The 20220-nt window shown below is 41.3% G+C and overlaps 1 protein-coding gene across 3 annotated transcripts in view; it reads left to right on the forward strand.

The window, feature by feature from the left end:
* TRAPPC8 (trafficking protein particle complex 8) overlaps nucleotides 1-20220 on the forward strand; it is a 392175-nt gene that overhangs the window by 179626 nt on the left and 192329 nt on the right. For all 3 annotated transcript variants that reach the window (XM_033933766.1, XM_033933767.1, XM_033933769.1), the window contains 2 exons: nucleotides 3624-3848; nucleotides 8117-8225. In XM_033933766.1, coding sequence (XP_033789657.1) covers nucleotides 3624-3848; nucleotides 8117-8225 — 334 coding nt within the window. The remainder of the gene's footprint in view (nucleotides 1-3623; nucleotides 3849-8116; nucleotides 8226-20220) is intronic.

Genomic DNA, 20220 nt, shown 5'->3' on the forward strand with positions numbered 1-20220 from the left:
ACCAGAGGAAGACTTGGGCTCCATCAGATACTCGATATACTTCATAGTACCCAAAAGAGGCACAGAAGACTGGAGGCCAATTCTAGACCTCAAGGCGGTAATTACGGTCCTTAAGATACCCCATTTCTAGATAGAGATGGTAAGATCAGTAATTGCTTTGGTGATGCGAGGAGGAGTTTCTCGCCTTGCTGGATTTGACAGAGGCCTATCTGCACATTCCTATGTTTCCATAACACAGGATATTCTTGCATTTCCATGTGTTGGAGCAACACTTCCAGTTCGCAGCCTTACAATTTGGGCTGGCCATAGCACCACAGACCTTCGCCAAGGTGATGGTTGTAGTGGCATCACACCTGCGCAGAGTGGACATACAGGTACATCCATACCTAGATGATTGACTCTTAAGAGCCCAGTCCAAATCCAAAGGCAGGCTGGATATTCAAAGAGTGATTGATTCAGCTGCTGCAGAAGCTGGTTTGATGGTCAGCTTTCAGAAGAGCCACCTGGAGCCAACACAGATCTTTGGAGTTCCTGGGAGTTTGGTTCGACACCAGGGAAAACAAAGTGTTTCTTCCAGAAGCCTGCAGAGAGAAGCTTCTTGTCTGATACAGGAGTTTTGGAGCGAGACAGCTCCGACATTATTTGCAGGTGCTGGGATCAGTGGCATACTTGCTTCTGCTCCAGAATGCGCTTCTCTCCCACTGGTGCCTGCAGGCGGATGAGCTCCAGTAGCAGCTGCCTTGGACAGCAGAAGCATGCCGCAGTCTAGCTTAGTGGTTGGAGCCTCAGTCTCTAACCAGAGGAGTAGTTCTTCACATCTTTGCGAGGGTTTTCCTGATGACAGATGACAGCCTATATGGCTGGGGTGCACATTGCGAAGAGTGCCCACTTCTTCATACATACTGGCATCTTACTTATCATATTTTCTCAAAATACAGTATGGAAAAGTATCCCAAAAATCTTTCATATTGATATGGAAGATACATTTTGCTAAAGTTGTTTTCAGTTATCTCAGAATACATGATGTAATGAGACAAAATCTAGTTTGATGCCCATTGCAATTGCTCTGCAAATTATTGGAAAAATGCTTCATTCTTATCAATCTTGGTGGAACAGTATATGACAAATTTGCAAATATGATGTTCAAGCAGCAGGCAGAATTCAACCTATAGCCCATGTAATTGTGATCGAGAAACTGCTTGAAACGTGTCGTGCAATTGATCCTCTCCATATATACTGTTTCTCATTGTAGCTTAGCTTAATTTTTGTGTGTTAAATCATGAAAAATCTCATACATGTTTTCAAATAGAAAAAGATGGCTTCTGATAGTGAGTTAAGAAGACTTTTAAAAAAATTGTAATGTGAGTTACATAGTTTCAAATGTCTTATGTTCTGGACTATTCTGAATGTTCTTTTGCTGTTCTGATGATGCAGTAGCCATCAGTCTTATTCTGATCTGCCTAGAGTTTTTGAATAGAATAAGTTGCTGCCTGCCTTAACCAAACTGTGGGTTACTTTGAATGTAGGGTTCGAATGTCCATTTTCAATGAAAAAATGCTACTTAAAACATGGGTTCTTATCCCATTCCTCAGGATACATTCAGCTAGTTAGATTTTCAGGTTATATGCATGAGATAAATTTGCATGCTCTACTTCCAGTCAGATGCACATCTGTGTTGTGTATAATCATTGTAGGTTTCCTGAAAACTTGATTTTCTGGGTGTATCCTGAGGACTGAGTTGAAATCCATTATACCCCGTGTGCTTGGTTGAAGGAAACGCATTATAGAGTGACATTACGTGCCTATTACATTCGTACACAGTTGTATTATAGTGGGGGACTCCCTACACCATTGTGTCATAAATGTGGGTCGGGGGGACACACTTTGGGACATGCCTTCTGGACCTGCCCCATTATCCAGCACTTCTGGAGGCGTATAATCTCTTACATGGCCAGGTTAAATGGGAGAGCCCTGCGCAGTACTCCGTCCTACTTTATCTTGGATTTGCCAGAGGCTTTTAGCCATTTGCCTAGGGGAAATCGGGCTCTGTGCAAGAAGATGAGTTTACTGGCCAGGAAATATATTCTTCAATGCTGGATGGTCCCTGACCCTCCGGTGTTTTGGCATTGGCGGAACCAGTTGCATGAGTTGGCCATCTGGGATGCATGATATGCAGGAGAGGCCAGGAAGCGAAAGATGTTGTTCTTAAATATTTGGGACTATATAGCTAGAGAAACTCGGATTTTGTGAAAAACTCAATAGTATTTAAAATACACTTTCACAAGAAAAATATAGAATGTCAGGTGGAACATGAACAGCACAGCTTAGGTTTGGAGGTAATGTGCAGTGAAAAAATGGAGGAAAAAGCCTCAGACTAGGACCCTCCCACCTCCACAAAGGTGGTTAACAGGTGGTTAGGCGTTAACCTCATTGGAAAAAATCCTCTGTTGCACTCCAGAAAGTAAAAACCTTAAGCAGAGCTGTTAGTGCTGAACGATAGGAGAAATAACTTTCAACTTATCTTCTGTTGATCGGTACAGAAGATAAGTTGAAAGTTATTTCTCCTATCATTCAGCACTAACAGCTCTGCTTAAGGTTTTTACTTTCTGGAGTGCAACGGAGGTTTTTTGCCAATAAGGTTAACACCTAACCACATGTTAACCACCTTTGTGGAAGTGGGAGGGTCCTAGTCTGAGTCTTTTTCCTCCATTTTTTCACTGCACATTACCTCCAAATCTAAGCTGTGCTGTTCATGTTCCACCTGACATTCTATATTTTTCTTAAATATTTGGGAACCATATCTGCAAGCCTTGCATCCAAAGGGCCGCAGTGCGGTCTTAAGATGGGTGTCCTAATCTTGGCGCCCGGATAGTCGGGCTGGTAGAGTTCTGGTGAGGAGGGGTGGGGAGTACCATTGGGGGGGAGGGAGGAGGGGAGAGGGGTTTAGGAAGGTTCAGGAACTTAGATAGGTCAGGGTAAAGGGGATTCAGTGGGGGTAGAGGGTGGTGCGGCATTTTCGGGGCTCATAAGAGTCCAGGGCCTTGGAGTGCCTTTCCGCTCTCCTTACCCTCAGTAGAGTGGGCTGGGGGGGGAGTTTGGTTGATGTTCCTTTTCTTTTGTCCATGTTAGTTAAACTATTATATATGATGCATATTTGATTGTACTGAGCACCTTGGGGATGCTTTGGCATTGTCTGTGTAGTTGTTTGCATCAATAAAAATTGTTTGAACCTAAAGGGATGCAGATTTAAGAGAATTTCTTTACCACTGGGAAACTTCTGAATTTAGCATTCCTTTAATTGAAAGGTAAAATTATGCTTGGCTGTCTCGCTGTCAGACCTGTATGTGCCATGATGAAACACTTTTCTTGGCTAGTTTTTATTTCATAATTTGATTCTTATTTGTAAAATTGTAAAGTTTTTGTATACATACTTGAAGAATGTATTTGCTACCTTGTATATTCATTTACCTGCTTCTTTATATTAACCCTCCCCCCCCCAGTAAAATTGCTTTTAAAATTGAAGCTATAACAAATTAATGATGCATGTTTTGGTTTAGTTCACCAGTTTTATTATGTCCAGAGATCTGAAAATACTGAATTCATTGTATTCACTTTCCTTGCAGAAAAAGCATGCTCTACGTTGTTACTGTCAAGCAATGCAAGTTTACAAAGGAAAGGGCTGGTCTCTTGCAGAAGATCATATTAACTTCACCATTGGCCGGCAGTCTTTTACACTTCGTCAACTTGATAATGCAGTATCAGCCTTCAGGCATATATTGATCAACGAGAGTAAACAACCAGCATCTCAGCAGGCAGCCTTTCTCAGAGAATATCTTTATGTTTATAAGGTAATTATTATATTGTAGTAACTAGTAGTCAATAAAGGTCTGTCTAGGAGCAATCACTTATGTAACCATATAAACAGAAACTTGCCGGCAGATAAAGGCCAAATGGCCCATCTAGTCTGCCCATCCACAGTAACCATTATCTTTTTCTCTCTCTCTCTCTGAGAGATCCCTCGTACCTATCCCAGGCCCTCTTGAATTCAGACACAGTCTCGGTTTCCACAACATCTTCCGAGAGACTGTTCTACGCATCTACCACCCTTTCCGTAAAAAAAGTATTTCTTCAGATTACTCTGGAGCCTATCACCTCTTAACTTCATCCTATGCCCTCTCATTGCAGAGTTTCCTTTCAAATGAAAGAGACACGACTCATGCACATTTATATTATGTAGGTATTTAAACGACTCTTATCATATCTCCCCTCTCCCGCCTTTCGTCCACCAACCAGCAAGGGGAGATAGAGCGCACTGAATTGACCTCGGGTATATCTTGGATGCACATCCTCCTGGCCAATCAGTAGACTCTATCTCCTGCAGGTTGAGGATGGGTTTCTTACAGCTCCTGGATTCTGCAGTGGATTTTAGCCAGGCTTGGCTGCAGCTGCCAGCACCAGTTTCCTAGATCTGAAAAATGGCTGCTATCGTTCTGGTTCTGGCTCCTGAGGACGGAAGGCTATTTACTCCTGTTACTGTGGCTACAGTAGAGCCTAGGTGTGTTGGCCATACTGAGCCAACTTTAGGGGCAACACCTGGGCCCACCCAGGTCCCTTCCCCACCCTCCCAGCCGGTGGAGAGAAGAAGAAGCTGATGTGGTCGGAGGGTCCTTTCCCATTAGAAGAAAAGCCCGACCACGGGTGCCAGCACAGTTCCCTGTGCGCTGCAGCACTAACACCTCTCCCTTTGCCTTCTGGTAGTGTAGGAGCACCTGAGTACTGTGGCTGCACCACTTGCTCACCCGTGGATGCTGTCAACAACCTTGCAGCAGCCAGCAAACATGGCATGACCCCGCAGCCGCTTAGGCTCAATCCGCGGCACACAGATGGACCCTCTCAACCACCGGGTGCCTGCACACATCCTGCACATGGGTGGACTCTCGCCGCACAAGTGAACCATCGCAGAGGGAAGGCCCAGATGCCCGCGATGACCCCAATCCACATGCCGGCCCCACGCACTACCTGGAGCCCGAGGCTGGATGGAACAGCAGTCAGGGAGGCCAAGACTGGTGCCACACTGCTATGCACTGGGCAGGATATTTAAGCGCGTTGATCTCGCCAGCCCTGCGCAGACCGGCAGGAATTTTCTACGGACTGGCGGTTGAAGAATACTTTCCTAGACCCTCATCCATAACCTAATCACCTCTCACCTAGACTACTGCAACCTGCTTCGTACTGGCCTTTCACTAAACCATATCTCTCCCCTTCAATCTGTTCAGAACTCTGCTGCACACCTCATATTCTGCCAATGTCGCTATGCCCATATTAGGATTGTGTTTATGAGGAGCTAGCTAAAACTACACAAAGCGATGCTGAAGGAACTTAGGGAAGTTCTGGTGGCTTTGCTGCCTGACCTTTTCAATTCTTCTCTAGAGTTGGGAGTAGTACCGGTAGACTGGAGAAAGGCGGATGTGGTCCCTCTACACAAAAGTGGAAGTAAGGAAGAAGTAGGGAATTACAGGCCAGTAAGTCTGACTTCTGTGGTAAGCAAATTAATGGAAATGCTTTTAAAGCAGAGAATGGTGAAGTTTCTGGAATCCGATGGATTCCAGGACTGAAGGCAACATAGATTCACTAGAGGAAGTTCTTATTAGACAAATCTGATCAATTTCTTTGATTGGGTGACCAGATAATTGGATAAGAGGGGGTGCGCTATTTAGATTTTAGCAAAGCCTTTGACAGTGTTCCACAGAGACATCTAATAAATAAACTGAGTGCCTTCAGGATGGGTCCCAAAGTGGTGGGCTGGGTCAGAAACTGGTGGAGTGGAAGACAACAGAGGGTAGTGGTCAGTGGAGATCGCTCTGAGGAAAGGGATGCTACTAGTGGTGTGCCTCAAGATTCTGTTCTTAGACCTGTCTTTTTAACATTTTTTATAAGCGATATTGCTGAAGAGCTTTCAGATAAGATTTGCCTCTTTGCAGATGATACCAAAATCTGCAATAGACATTCGGATGGTGTAAATAACTTGAAGAAAGACCTGGCGAAGCTTGAAGAATGGTCTGAAATTTGGCAGCTAAAATTTAATGCTAAGAAATGCAAGGTCATGAATTTGGGCTGCAAAAACCCGAAGGAACAGTTTAGTGGGTGAAGAACTTATGTGCACGACAGAAGAGCAGAACTTGGTTGTGATTGTATGTGATGATCTTATGATAGCTGAACAGGTTGAAAAGGCGACAACAAAAGCTAGAAGGATGCTAGGGTGCATAGGAAGAGGTATGGCCAGTAGGAAAAAGGAAGTACTGATGCCCCTGTATAAGACTCTGGTGAGACCTCATTTAGAATATTGTGTACAATTCTGGAGACTGCACCTTCAAAAAGATATAAAAAGAATGGAGTCGGTTCAGATGAAAGCTACTAAAATGGTGTGTGGTCTTCATCATAAGACGTATGAGGACAGACTTAAAGATCTTAATATGTATTGAAAGAGCCGGCTAGTCTCTATCACTTAACCCTCAATCTAAGAGAGAATGACCAAGCCACACACTATGTGCCTTAGAATGATGCTGATATTTTATTTCTACAGCCTTATAAAGTAATTATAAAGAAATTCTCAGCATATAATCAGCACACAGGGAGAGAGATTTACAACACGACTGAGTGCCGGCATCTATCAGTGTAGAAAATATTTCTGAATCAAAATATTGCCTTCTCCACATTATTATCCTTCTTATGACATCATTAGAGGACCACCTGATTTATTGTAAGTCATAACTACCTTTACCCTGAACACGTCCTATTCCTAAGCCCCCCTTCCCAGCTCTCATGAGCCTGAGTTGCTTCCTTGTCCATATAAGGTTTACTTCCTCTCCTCTTCTTCTTTCATGCGCAGCTGAAGGCCATCTTGTTATGTCATTGTAAATTGCATTAAACAGCTTTAGTCACACAGAATTATGATTTTTCAAATCAGTTATGATGCAGTGCTTCCTTTGCATTTTGTCATTGTCTTGGACAGGGGTGCCCAAATGGTCGATTGCAAAGGCAATGTGAGTCGATCGCGTTGCTTTTGTGACCTTTTTCTTCCTGCACCCCGAGCCAGGCCAGGCACGTACAAGTGCCGGATACACAAGACTTTACCTCCGACGTCAATTCTGACATTGGAGAGGAAGTTCTGGCCAGCCAATCGCTGCCTGGCTGGCCTGGAACTTCCTCTCCGACGTTAGACTTGACGTTGGAGGTGAAGGCTTGTGGGCCCGGTGCTTGTACGTATCAGGCCTGGCTCGGGAAAGCAGAGAGAAATCGGCATGGTGGCTTGGAGGGGGGGTTAGGGAAAGAATCGGGGAAGTGGAGAAATCGGCGCAATGGCTTGGGGAAGCAGGGGAAGAGAGAAAGAAAGAGAGACAAAAAAAAGGGGAAGGGGCAGAAAGAAAGAAATATTGGATTTACAGAAGAAGGAAGAGCAACCAGAGACTCATGAAATCACCAGACAAAAAGGTAGGAAAAATGATTTTATTTTCAATTAAAGTGATCAAAATGTGTCCGTTTTGAGAATTGATATCTGCTGTCTATATTTTGCACTATGGCCCTCTTTTACTAAACCACGATAGTAGTTTATATCATCGGGAGCTGCAAGGGGCATTCAGTGTAGCTCCCTGCGCTAAAAACCGCTATTGTGGTTTAGTAAAAGGGGAGGGGATATATTTGTCTATTTTTGTATAGTTGTTACTGAGGTGACATTGCATATTTTAAAGCCTTGACCTCTGAAAAAAACCCTGAATACAAATGATAATAAACATTTTCTCTGCGTACAGTGTGCTTTGTGTTTTTTAAAATTTTATTGTTGGTAGATCATTTTGTCTTGGTCATTTTAAAAGTAGCTCGCAAACCAAAAAAGTGTGGGCACCCCTGGTCTAGGATACTTGGAAGAATAAGGTTTTGGAGGAATATATTTAGCATCTTGAACTCATGCTTGGTGTACATGATTTCAATTTTTCCTTTAGGCGGCTGCATACTTTGTAAAATTACTTTTTGAATATAAAAAATTGGTGTTGAGAGTTATTACTAAAGAATATATATTTTACAAGAGCCATTTTTGGTTTTTTTTTCTTTTCTTTCTTAGAATGTAACTCAGCTGTCTCCCGATGGCCCTTTACCTCAGCTCCCTTTACCATACATTAACTGTTCATCAACACGAGTTTTCTTTGGGCATGATAGACGGCCGGCTGAAGGTTTGTAGTAATTTTTTTTTTTTTTTTTTTGCTTTAATAAATCCAATTAAACACATATTCAATTATGAAAATTTTTTTATATATGACTATCCTGATCGTTGTCTTTGTGTGCTAAATGATGAATTCCTTGCTGAGATTATAAACAAATAAATAAATATGGCAGTGATTTGCAAGTGTTACAGTACTGTATAATCATATGACACTAAGCTCATCTTTGAAAACTTTCATTAGTAGTATTCATGCCCAAACAAATTCATAGTAATACCAGTTTAAAAAAAAAAAAAAAAAGGCAACCTTCAAACCTGTACTCAGAAGAGTTTTAAAGGAACTTGTGATCAAAAAATAGGATCTGGACACTGTTACCGTGTTTTCTCATGGAATTACTTACAAAATGGCTAGCAAGACAGGTGAGTGGAGAGTAGCCAAAAGGTTAGAAGCTGATGAGAATTTGGGAAGCCAAGTTCAAATCCTACTGTTGCTCCTTGTGATCTTGGGCAAGCCATTTAATCTTCCATTGCCTTAGGTACAAATTTAGGGGCTCTTTTATTAAAAGTTGTTAAGCCCTAATGTGCACTTAGGCCCGGATTCTGTATAGGACGCCCGTCCTGGGCATCCTATACAGCAGGAGTGCCCAATAGGTCGATCGCGATCGACCGGTAGCTCGCCAAGGCAAAGTGAGTCGATCACCCAGGACTCACTTTGCCTTGGCGATCTATCGGGCCGATCAGTCTTCCTCTCCCCGACGTCAATTCTGCCGTCAGAGAGGAAGTTCGGGCCAGCAAATCGCTGCCTGGCTGGGTGGAACTTCCTCTCCGACGGCAGAATTGACGGGGAGAGGAATGCTGGTCGGCCCGAAGCAGGGAGAGCATGGGGCGGCGGCGGCAGCTTTGGGGCCTGTTATCCATTGGTGGCATTTTGGGTCCTGTTCCCCGATGGCAGTGGCAGTGGCTTGGGGAAGGGCAGGGAGAAAGAAAGAAAGGGGGCAGGCAGGGAGACAGAAGGAAAGAAGAGAAACAGAAAAAAAGAAAGAGGGCATGAAGAGAGAAAGAAAGAAAGGTCAGGGAGAGAGGAAGAAAAAGTTGGGGGAGGGGAATGAGGTGTGGAGGAGAGGAAGCATACAGGCTGATAGAAGGGAAGAAAGATTGGATGCACAGTCAGAAGAAGAAAGTGCAACCAGAGACTCATAAAATCACCAGACAAGGTAGGAAAAATGATTTTATTTTAAATTTAGTGATCAAAATGTGTCTGAATTTATATCTGTTGTCTATATTTTACAATATGGTCCCCTTTTACTTAAACCGCAATAGTGGTTTTTAGCGCAGGGAGCCTATGAGCGTTGAGAGCAGCGCTGGGCATTCTTTTTTTTTTTTAAAATTTTTATTTATAGATTTTTGCATTCTTACAATATTTAAATTGTACATATTATATTCAATTAATACATGAAAATTGTGATTACAAATAATTCATCTTATCATATAAAATATAACCCTCCCCTTTTTTCATTTCTTATTTCCACATAATATACATTCCCCTCCCCACTAATATAACTATTACTAATGTGCTATGAAATCTGATCATTGGAATAGCGAGTCAATGGTTCCCAAATTTTCTTAAAATTATGAATATTTCCCTGTTGTAATGCTATTATTTTTTCCATTTTGTATATATGACAAACTGAATTCCACCAAAATGTATAGTTTAATTTGGTATAATCCTTCCAATTTTGAGTCATTTGTTGCATGGCGACCCCTGTCAATATTAATAATAGTTTGTTATTATTTGCTGAAATCGGACTCTGAGTTCTCATTGCTGTACCAAATAATATTGTATCATATGAGAGTCCTACATGATTTTCTAGTAATTCAGTAATTTGGGGCCAAATTAATTTCCAAAATGCATTTACACAGGGACAAAAAAAAATTAAGTGATCTAACGTCCCAACTTCTACTCTACAATGCCAGCATCTATTAGATCTAGTGCTATCAATCTTTTGTAAGCGCGTAGGGGTCCATAAAACTCTATGTAACAAAAACATCCAAGTTTGACTCATAGATGCTGACTTTGTAGATCTTAATCTCCAGGACCAAAATCGTGGCCATTGAGATGCAGAAATTGTCTGTCCAATCTCAATACTCCAAATATCCCTAAGTCCATTTTTTTTTTTTTTAAATTTAAAAATCCATATATCAATTTATACCATTTTGCGGCTTGGTGTCCCAAAAAGTCCGCCTGGAAACAAAGAACCTGTAAACTATATTGGGTATTAAGATCTTTCCATTCAGGGAACCCTGCCTGAATAGCTTGCTTCAATTGCATCCATTTAAAATATTGTGTTTTATTTAATCCAAATTTATGTTGCAATTGTGAAAAACTAAGCATTGATCCTTCTGAAATAACATCATTCAATGTTCGTATACCTGCAACTATCCATTGTTTCCAGACGATCTTAAATCCGCCAATCTTGATCCTGTAGTTTACCCATATAGATTGATTTAATGATTTAGCAATTGGCTCTGGTGATAGATTACTAATAAATCTTAATGTCTTCCAAGTATCCAATAGAATTATGTTATCTTTATATCAACTAGGCATTTTTATACTAATTATATGTTCTAAATGTAATGGGAACAGGAGCCGCCATTCTAGATATAGCCAATCCGGTACATTCTCCATGAGTTCTGGGAGGATCCAATACATACCCTGTCTTAGAATATAGGCTTGATGGTACCTATAAAAATTTGGAAAATTTACCCCTCCCTCCACAATTGGTCTTTGTAAAGATACTAAAGCAATTCTGGATCTTTTCCCAAACCAAACAAATTTTGTAAGAACACTGTTTAACTTTATATAGAATGACCCCTGAAAAAATATTGGTATCATACTCATTTGATAACAAACCACAGGCAATATCATCATTTTAATTGTTTGAACTCTTCCCCACCAAGAAAGATGTAAAGGATTCCTTTGCTCACACATTTCTGTTATTTTTTTTAATAAAAGTTTTTCATTTTCTTTGACTGTGTCTTCAATTGTATTTTTGATAATAATTCCTAAATATTTTAATCCTTCCTCTTTCCAAATAAATGAATATGAATCAAATAATCCTTTGGTACAATGAACATTAATTGGAAGAATTTCCGATTTACTCCAATTAATTTTATATCCAGAAAATTTTCCAAATTTCTCTAGAAGATTAAGTAAACTTGGAACAGTAATCCCCGGTTCTCTTAAATATAATAATATATCATCTGCATATGCAGAAAGTTTAAATTCCCAGTAAGAGAATGGGATTCCCTTTATCTCCTTAGTTTGATTAATTGCAATTAATAAGGGTTCTAAAACAACATCAAAAAGTAAGGGGGACAAAGGACATCCTTGTCTAACTCCCCTACGCAAGTTAAATCTATCTGATAAATTATTATTAATATACTAGTCTTATAACCCGTTACATTTACGGGTGCTAGAATATATGTGTGTGTGTCTGTCTTTATTTCTTTCTCTCTCTCTCCTTAGCCGTTTTTTTTTCTTTCTGCCTTTCTTTTTCCTTGGCTGTCCACCACCACCCCTTGCCTGCTCCCCCTGTCCATTCTTCCTTCCTTTTACCTCCCCTGTGTCCACCACTACCCCTTCACAGCTCTCCTTATGCAGCAGCAGCCCTTCTCCCTTTGTTTTACCTCTCCCCTGTCCAGCAGCACCTCTTTCCTACTCCCCCTGTCCAACATTAGGCCTCTGTTCCTTTTTTGTCACCCCCCCTGTCCATCAGCACCTCTTTCCTTCTCCCCCTATCCAGCAGTAGGCATCCCTTCCTTTTTCTCCCCCTCCTCCTTCTTATCCCTGTGATACACTTACCTTGCTCTGCCCCTGATCATAGGTTCCCGACAGCCGCCCAGTTGCACCCATTGGAAAAGTTCCCTCTGCCACATCCCGCACCCCCCCCTAAGCGAATCCCGCTGTCTTTATTTCTGTTTCTGTCCCTGGCCCCCTTTGTCTGTCTGTCTTTCTATGTATCTCCCTGCCCCTGTGTCTCTCTTCTTTTCTTTTTGTCTCCCTTCCTCCCTCTGTCTGTCTGTCTGTCTGTCCAAAGCAGCATTGCCTCCCCCTCCATTTCCCTCCCTCCACAGCAGTTCCCTGTGCAGCAGCATTAACGTTTCCTCTACCCCACTTTCCCTTCCTGCGGGCCCAACTACAAACCTGATGATTCCAGCAGCGTGTGTGCAGCAGTCTCCACACGTTGCTTCGGGTCTTTCTCCTACCCTGATTTACTCTGCCGCGTCTCTGATGACATCATCAGAGATGCGGCTGAGCAAATCAGGGCAGGAGAAGGGCCCAAATGAGCGTGTGAAGACTGTTGCACACGCTAATGGAATCGCCACCGGGTGGGCGGAAAGTTGCTGGGCTCCTCGGTGGGGGCGCTAAGTGGCCGCGATCCCTCTCCTCCGATACCCCGCCCACTGGAGATCGGCGGCTGGCTGCCCGACTGGTGGAGGCGATCGGCGCCGCAGCTCTGTCCCGGCGGCCTCCGAGCGGCTGCGCTGAGAGGAGAGGAGGAGCGACGTTGTCTGAAGAGGCTGAGCTTCGTCATAGACCTCAGCTGGCTGCAGCGGTGGTAAGTCCGATGCGTGAAAACCGCGCATGCGCACTCGTGTTTCCGCGACGGGATCAGGGAACACGATTTTTTAGTGCGCATGTGCGGCCTAGCATTTTATTATATTAGATAATCTTGCACCAGGAGAGCTATACAAAGTCTGAATCATTTTAATAAAACCGGGGCCTATTCCAAACCATTCCAGAGCTTGATACATAAAACTCCATTCCACTCTATCAAATGCTTTTTCTGCATCTAGAGATACCATAAAAGCTGGATCATTCATATTTTTCGCTAAATTTAAAGAGTGAAATGCTAATCTAGTATTATTTGATGAGTGTCTTTTAGCAATAAATCCTGTTTGGTGTACATCAATAATAAAAGGAAGAGCTTTTGCCAATCTTATTGCTAATACTTTAGCAATCAATTTACCATCTACATTTAATAAAGAGATAGGCCTGTAATTTGAAACCAAGGTAGGATCCCTGTTTGGTTTTGGTAAGACAATAATTACCGAATCAGCCATAGTACCTGATATATTTCCATTATACATTTGGTATTGATATAAATTTAATAAATATGGTAAGATAATATTTTGAAATGATTTATAAAATTCAACAGTATAACCATCACCACCCGGAGCGGATCCAACTCTAAGAGACTTCAATGCTGATTCTATTTCTTTTAAAGATATAGGATCTTCTAAACTTCTTCTTATATGATCCGGAACATTTGGTCCAATAAATGAATTTAAGAAATTTAATCCAGCTTGTTCTTTATTTTCATAAGATTCAGAAGAATATAAATCTTTATAAAAATCAAGAAACTGTATTAAAATATCCTTAGTATTAGTGTGTGTATTGCCTTGTGTATCTTTAATTGCAATAATCTTAGATTTCCTTTTTTTTGCTTTAAGAAAATTTGCTAATAATCTTCTAGCTTTGTTTGAATTACCATAGTACTGAACTTGCTTATAGAAGATATCTTTCCTCACAAATTGAGAAGAAATCTCATTATATTTCGCTTTTACTTTTAATAAATTTTGTAATGTATTATGTTCCCATTTCTCAATTAATTTATTTTCTAATATTTTAATTTATTTTTCTAAATCAACATATTGCTTTTTAAGTTGTTTTTTAATAAATGCTGAATATGAAATAATATTTCCTCTCATTGTTACTTTAAAAGCGTCCCACAATATCTCAGCATTTATATTATCCGAATTATTAATTTGAAAAAATTCATTCATCTTTAATTTAAGATCTTCCAGGAAGTTCGAATCCGAAAGTAAAGCATTATCAAATCTCCAAATTGGATTAAAATGTACTATATCATCATTCTGAAAGTCAATCCACACACCAGCATGGTCTGAAATTACAATGGGATCAATAACTGCATTCATCACACGCTGCGCTATATTATTAGACACGAATATATAATCAATTCGTGAAAAAGATTTGTGGACCTGAGAACAAAAAGAAAATTCCTGATCATTAAAATGAAGAATACGCCATATATCAGCTAAATTACAAGATTGAACCAAATTATCTAAACCTGGGCATTCAGCGCAGCTCCCTGCACTAAAAACTGCTATTGTGGTTTAGTAAAAAGGGAGGGGGTGGGTATTTGTCTATTTTTCTATGGTTGTTACTGAGGTGACAGTGCATAGAGTCATCTGCTTTGACCTCTTTGAAAAAAACCCGGAATAGGAATGATAATTAACAATTCTATGCGTACAGTATGCATTGTGTTTTTTTTTAAATTTTATTGTTGGTAGATCATTTTGATTTGGTCATTTTAAAAGTAGCTTGCGAGTCAAAAAAGTGCGGGAACCCCTGCTATATAGAATTGGAACAAAACCCGATCAAAGTAAACCCAATTCTATAACCGACGTCCAGAGTTAATTTAAAGGGGTCTCGTTCAGAACTCATTCCTCCACTCATCCTAAAAAATTTTTTCTCATGCTTTGGTTTTTTTATACATTCTTTTATCACAAATAGCCTTGAATTTAGTTTAGTGCCTTCTCCTTGGAAAACTGCCATTATTTTGCCAATAATAAAAGATCATAAATCTAATTTGGACGATCCATCAAACTACCGTCCTATAGCTAATCTACCATTTCTTGCAAAACTAACGGAACAAATAGTATTTGAACAACTATCAGATTTTGTAGAATCAACCAATGTTCTTCATCCAAACCAAACAGGATTTAGGAAAAATCATTCTACAGAATACTCATTGATTGGATTAACTACAAATATACATTATTATTTAGATCATCACAAGTCCATTATCCTCTTTTCATTAGATTTGTCTGCCGCATTTGATACCGTTGATCACGAATTACTTCTCAACAGATTGAAAGCCATTGGAATTTGCGATCAAATATTTGACTGGTTTAAATCGTTTTTGTCTAATCGTTCTTCGACAGTGACTTTTAATAACTCTAATTCTAAACCTTATACTCTTAATTATGGTATCCCACAAGGATCCATCTATCACCATTACTATTCAATATTTTCATATCTCCTTTACTAACGTTATGTCAATCTATAGGATTTACCACTTTTAGCTATGCAGATGACATACAAATTACTCATCCAATAGATCCAGAAAATAAAGAAGAATTACAACAAATTAATTTAAAACTAGAAAAAGTCCAACAATGGCGCTTACCTCACACATGTTAGTCCTAAATGTACAAAAGACTAAGGCTTTACTATTCACTTGGAAGCAAGGAATTAATCTGTGTGCTCCTTTCATTCTTGACAATATGTCTATTGAGATTGTATCATCTTTAAAAATCCTTGGTGTCACTATTGACAATAACCTTTCCTACCATGATCATATAAATAATACTGTTAAATCATGCTTCTTTAGACTTCGTTTAATTCGATCAATTTCAAAGTTTTTAGAACCAAAATCTCTAAATATCCTACTTCACTCTTTAATCATTTCTAAACTTGATTATTGCAATTCTCTACTTTTAAATATTACACAAAAAGAAAAGAAACTCTTACAAATTATACAAAACACTGCCATTAAGCTTATTTATAAAGGCAAAAAATATGATCATGTCACTCCCTTTCTGATTAAATCTCATTGGCTTCCCATTAATCATCGGATTACTTATAAAATCTTATTATTAACATTCAAAACTCTTGACACTAATGAACCCCCAATTTATAAATAAAGTACTTATTCCATATAGTACCTCACGTTCTCTACGATCAAACAACCATAAACTTTTAACGGTTCCCTCCTTAAAAGTTATTGGAACCCGCCGACAAGATATGTTCTCTGTATCAGCTCCGCAACTTTGGAACTCATTACCATTACAGTTAAGAGATGAAAATAACTTAACCGATTTTAAAAAGAATTTAAAATGCTTTTTATTCAAGGATGCCTTTAACGTATAAATTACTTCTGAGCTCTCCCTCATTCTCTTTTTTCTTATTTTCCATGCTTCTTTTCCTAAATCTTTTTTTTGTATGTTGATATCTTTTACATTATTGTATAAATTTATTAGCTCATTATATATTTGTTATGTAAATTCTCCCGTTTTTGTTTTTTTTAATTGTATTTATTGTATAAATTGTTAGTTTTATAATATCTTATATGTTATTTCCTATTTTAGTATTATGTTTAATCATATGTTACTTTTATACATTGTAATTCGCTTAGAAATAATTTTAATTAAGCGATTAATCAAATATAAATAAAACTTGAAACTTGTTACAGATGCTGGTTATAGAATTGGGTTTTTGGTCCGGATTCTGTATAGGACGTGGCCGCTATACTTTATCGCGGCAAGGGATTTCCCTGCCGCAATTAGTATAGCGGCCACAACTACGGCCGCCAGTCTCCCCCAACCCCCCCCCGACGTTCGCGGCAGGAGGTTGCCCAACCCCTCCTGCCGAAAGAACCTGCCCCCCCCCAAAGATCGCCGGCAGGCAGGTACCCAACCCCTCCTGCCGGAACCCCCCCTGCCGGAACCCCCCCCAGAACCCCCCTGAAGCTTACCGCCAAGTTGGCCGGATGGGTCTTCGCACCATTTGGCCAGCAGGCCCGCCTCTGTCCAAATGAGGTGGGCCCGCCCCTCCCCTGCCCAACCCACAGGAACCTAGGGCCTGATTTGGCCCAAGCGCCTAAGGCCCCTCCTATAGCAGGGGGTTCATTGGGGGGGTCCGGCAGGATGGGTTGGACACCCTCCTGCCGGCGATCTTCGGTGGGGGCATTGAGGAGGTCCGGGGTGGGCGGTTAGGGCATTTTGTTTGGGGGGGTCATTGGGGGGGGGTCCAGCAGGAGGGGTTGGGTACCCTCCTGCTGGCGATCATTGAGGGGGCGGGTTCTTTCGGCAGGAGGGCTTGGGCACCCTCCTGCCGCAGATGTCGGGGGGGGGGGGGGTTGGGGAGACTGGCCGGCTGTAGCTGCGGCCGCTATACTAATCACGGCAGGGAGATCTCTTGCCGCGATAAAGTATAGCGGCCACATCTACTTACCATGTAGGCCAGCATTTTGCTAGCCTACATTGTAAGCATCTCCCGCTCTGCTAGGGAGACGCGCAGGGCCGCCTAGGTTCGCCTAAGGCTACAGCCCAGCCTTAGGCGAGCTTAGAAGGCTTGTGGGCCTCCCTAGGCTCCCGGAGACGCCTTCAATATAGGCGGCTTGCCTGGGGAGCATTTTTTTAGAAAACGTGCCTCCCGATTGGCTGATTAGACAGCTGTAGGACGCCTACAGCTGCCTACAATTGGGACGCACTTTGCAGAATCAGGGCCCTAGTGTATGAAAAAAGATTTACTGCAAATCACTTTAATGCATTTTGTGATAATTTGCCAGTTTGCTTGTCCGGTCATCATCTTATGTAATATGTTGTACCCTCACTTTTTGCATTCTGTAATTCGCTGATTGTCCAGCTCTGTTCGATGTGAACCTCCTAGAAGTCATCTGACTATGGCGGTATAGAAGAATAAAGTTGTTGTTAATTGCGGGACCGAAATAAAAAGCCCAAAATACTGACACATGAAATCTGGGCTTAGTGTGCATGAAACTCCTGCATTAAAATGTATTAAGCCCAGAGTTTAACATACTTTAGTAAAATGGCCCCTTAGATTGCAAGCGCTCCCAGAACAGGAAATTATTCATTGTTTCCTGAATGCAGCTCATTTGAGCTACTCCTGATAAAGGCATGAGATAATCCAAAATTCCATCTCCCCATCCATCTAACCATGTATGAAGGGGAGGAGCATATAGTTAGGGTTATAGTACCATCCACTTAGACAAGATGAAGAGAGGGAATGTAAATCTATCAGAAGTTAGAAAGGTTATACATTTGGCAAGACAATAATGATGATAGATTTCAATATTGACTGGATGAATGTCTCATTTGGATATGCAAGGGAAGTATGGTTTCTAGATGCCATCAATAACTGCTTCATGGAACAGTTGGTCTACAATCTGATTAGAGAGGAAACTACTTTACTTTCGCACTGGAAAGTTCCATCTGTGGAATTGGAAAGAAGTAGGGAGATTGTGGATGCCTTTCAAGAGGCTCTACTCACAAATGGTGACGGAACCCACAAGGGAAAAAGCGATATTGGATCCGGTCCTCAAAAATGGAGAGAGTATATCTAATGTACGAGTAGGTGCTCACCTGGGAAGTAGCAATCATCAAACGGTTTGGTTTGATATAACAGCTAAAGTGGAGGGCGGCCACACAATACTAAAAGTTCTAGATTTCAAATGTATAGACTTTAATAAAATGGGAGAGTATCTGAAGAAAGAGCTGTTAGGATGGGAGGACATAAGAGAAGTAGAAAAACATTGGTCTAAGCTGAAAGGAGCAATAAAAATAGCTACGGAACTTTATGTGAAGAAAATAAAAACATGAGAAAAAGGAAACTGACATGGTTCTCCAAACTAGTGGTGGAGAAAATAAGGCAAAAGAGTTGGCATTCCTGAAATATAAAAAAAACCCAAGAAGAAGAGTACAGAAAGGACTATTGGGAAACTGAAAGAAGCCAAGAGGGAGATAAGTCTGGCAAAAGCACAGGTGGAAGAGCAAATGGCTAAAAATGTAATAAAGGGGAGACAATTTTTTTCAGATATATCAGTGAAAGGAGGAAGATGAAATATGGAATTGCTAAACTAAAAGATGCTAGGAACCGATATGTGAAGAGTAATGAGGGAAAAGCAAACATGCTAAACAAATACTTCTGCTCTGTGTTCACGGAAGAAAATCCTGGAGAAGGACTGAGATTGTCTGGCAAAATTACACGGGAAAATGGGAGTAGATTCTGCGCCATTCACGGAGGAAAGTGTTTATGAACAACTTGAAAAACTGAACATAAAAATTTGCTGCTGCTGGGTCAGACCAGTGGTTCATCGTGCCCAGCAGTCCGCTCCCACGGTGGCCCCCAGGTGGCCACCAGTGCCCTGAGACCAGCCTTACCTGCATATGTTCCGATTCAACAGGAACCCGTCCAACTTTGTCTTAAATCCCTGGAGGGTGTTTTCCCCTATAACAGCTTCTGGAAGAGCGTTCCAGTTTTCTACCACTCTCTGGGTGAAGAAGAACTTCCTTATGTTTGTACAGAATCTATCCTCTTTTAACTTTAGAGAGTGCCCTCTCGTTCTCCCTACCTTGGAGAGGGTGAACAACCTGTCTTTATCTACTAAGTCTATTCCCTTCAGTATCTTGAATGTTTCTATCATGTCCCCTCAAGGGAGAATAGGCCTAGTTTCTCTAATCTCTCACTGTATGGCAACTCCTCCAGCCTCTTTACCATTTTAGTTGCTCTTCTCTGGACCCTTTCAATTAGTACCGTGTCCTTTTTCATGTACGGCGACCAGTGCTGGACGCAGTATTCCAGATGAGGGCGTACCATGGTCCAGTACAGTAATCCCCCTCTTAATCATTCCCAGCATTCTGATTGCCCTTTTCGCTGCCGCTCCACATTGCATAGATGGCTTCATCGACTTGTCGACCAGTGAACATAGTGATGGGACTGGACAGGATCCATCCCAGGATACTGAGGGAGCTCAGAGAGGTTCTGGCGGGTCCTATTAAAGACTTGTTCAACAAATCTCTAGAGACGGGAGTGATTCCTGGGGACTAGAGAAGAGCAGATGTGGTCCCTATTCACAAAAGTTGTCACAGGGATGAAGCGGGAAACTACAGGCCTGTAAGCCTCACTTCGGTTGTTGTAAAAATAATGGAAGTGTTGCTGAAAGAAAGGATAGTATACTTCCTAGAATCTAATGGATTACAGCACATGTGTCAAACACAAGGCCCGCGGGCCAAATCCGGCCCGCCAGGCCTTGCAATGTGGCCCGCACCGCGCTGTCATCACTGCACGCCGCTGCGTTCCATCACAATGACGCGCGGTGACATAGGAGGCTTGTGATCTC

Source organism: Geotrypetes seraphini, chromosome 2, assembly GCF_902459505.1.
Source record: "Geotrypetes seraphini chromosome 2, aGeoSer1.1, whole genome shotgun sequence".
NCBI classification, from domain to species: Eukaryota; Metazoa; Chordata; class Amphibia; order Gymnophiona; family Dermophiidae; genus Geotrypetes; species Geotrypetes seraphini.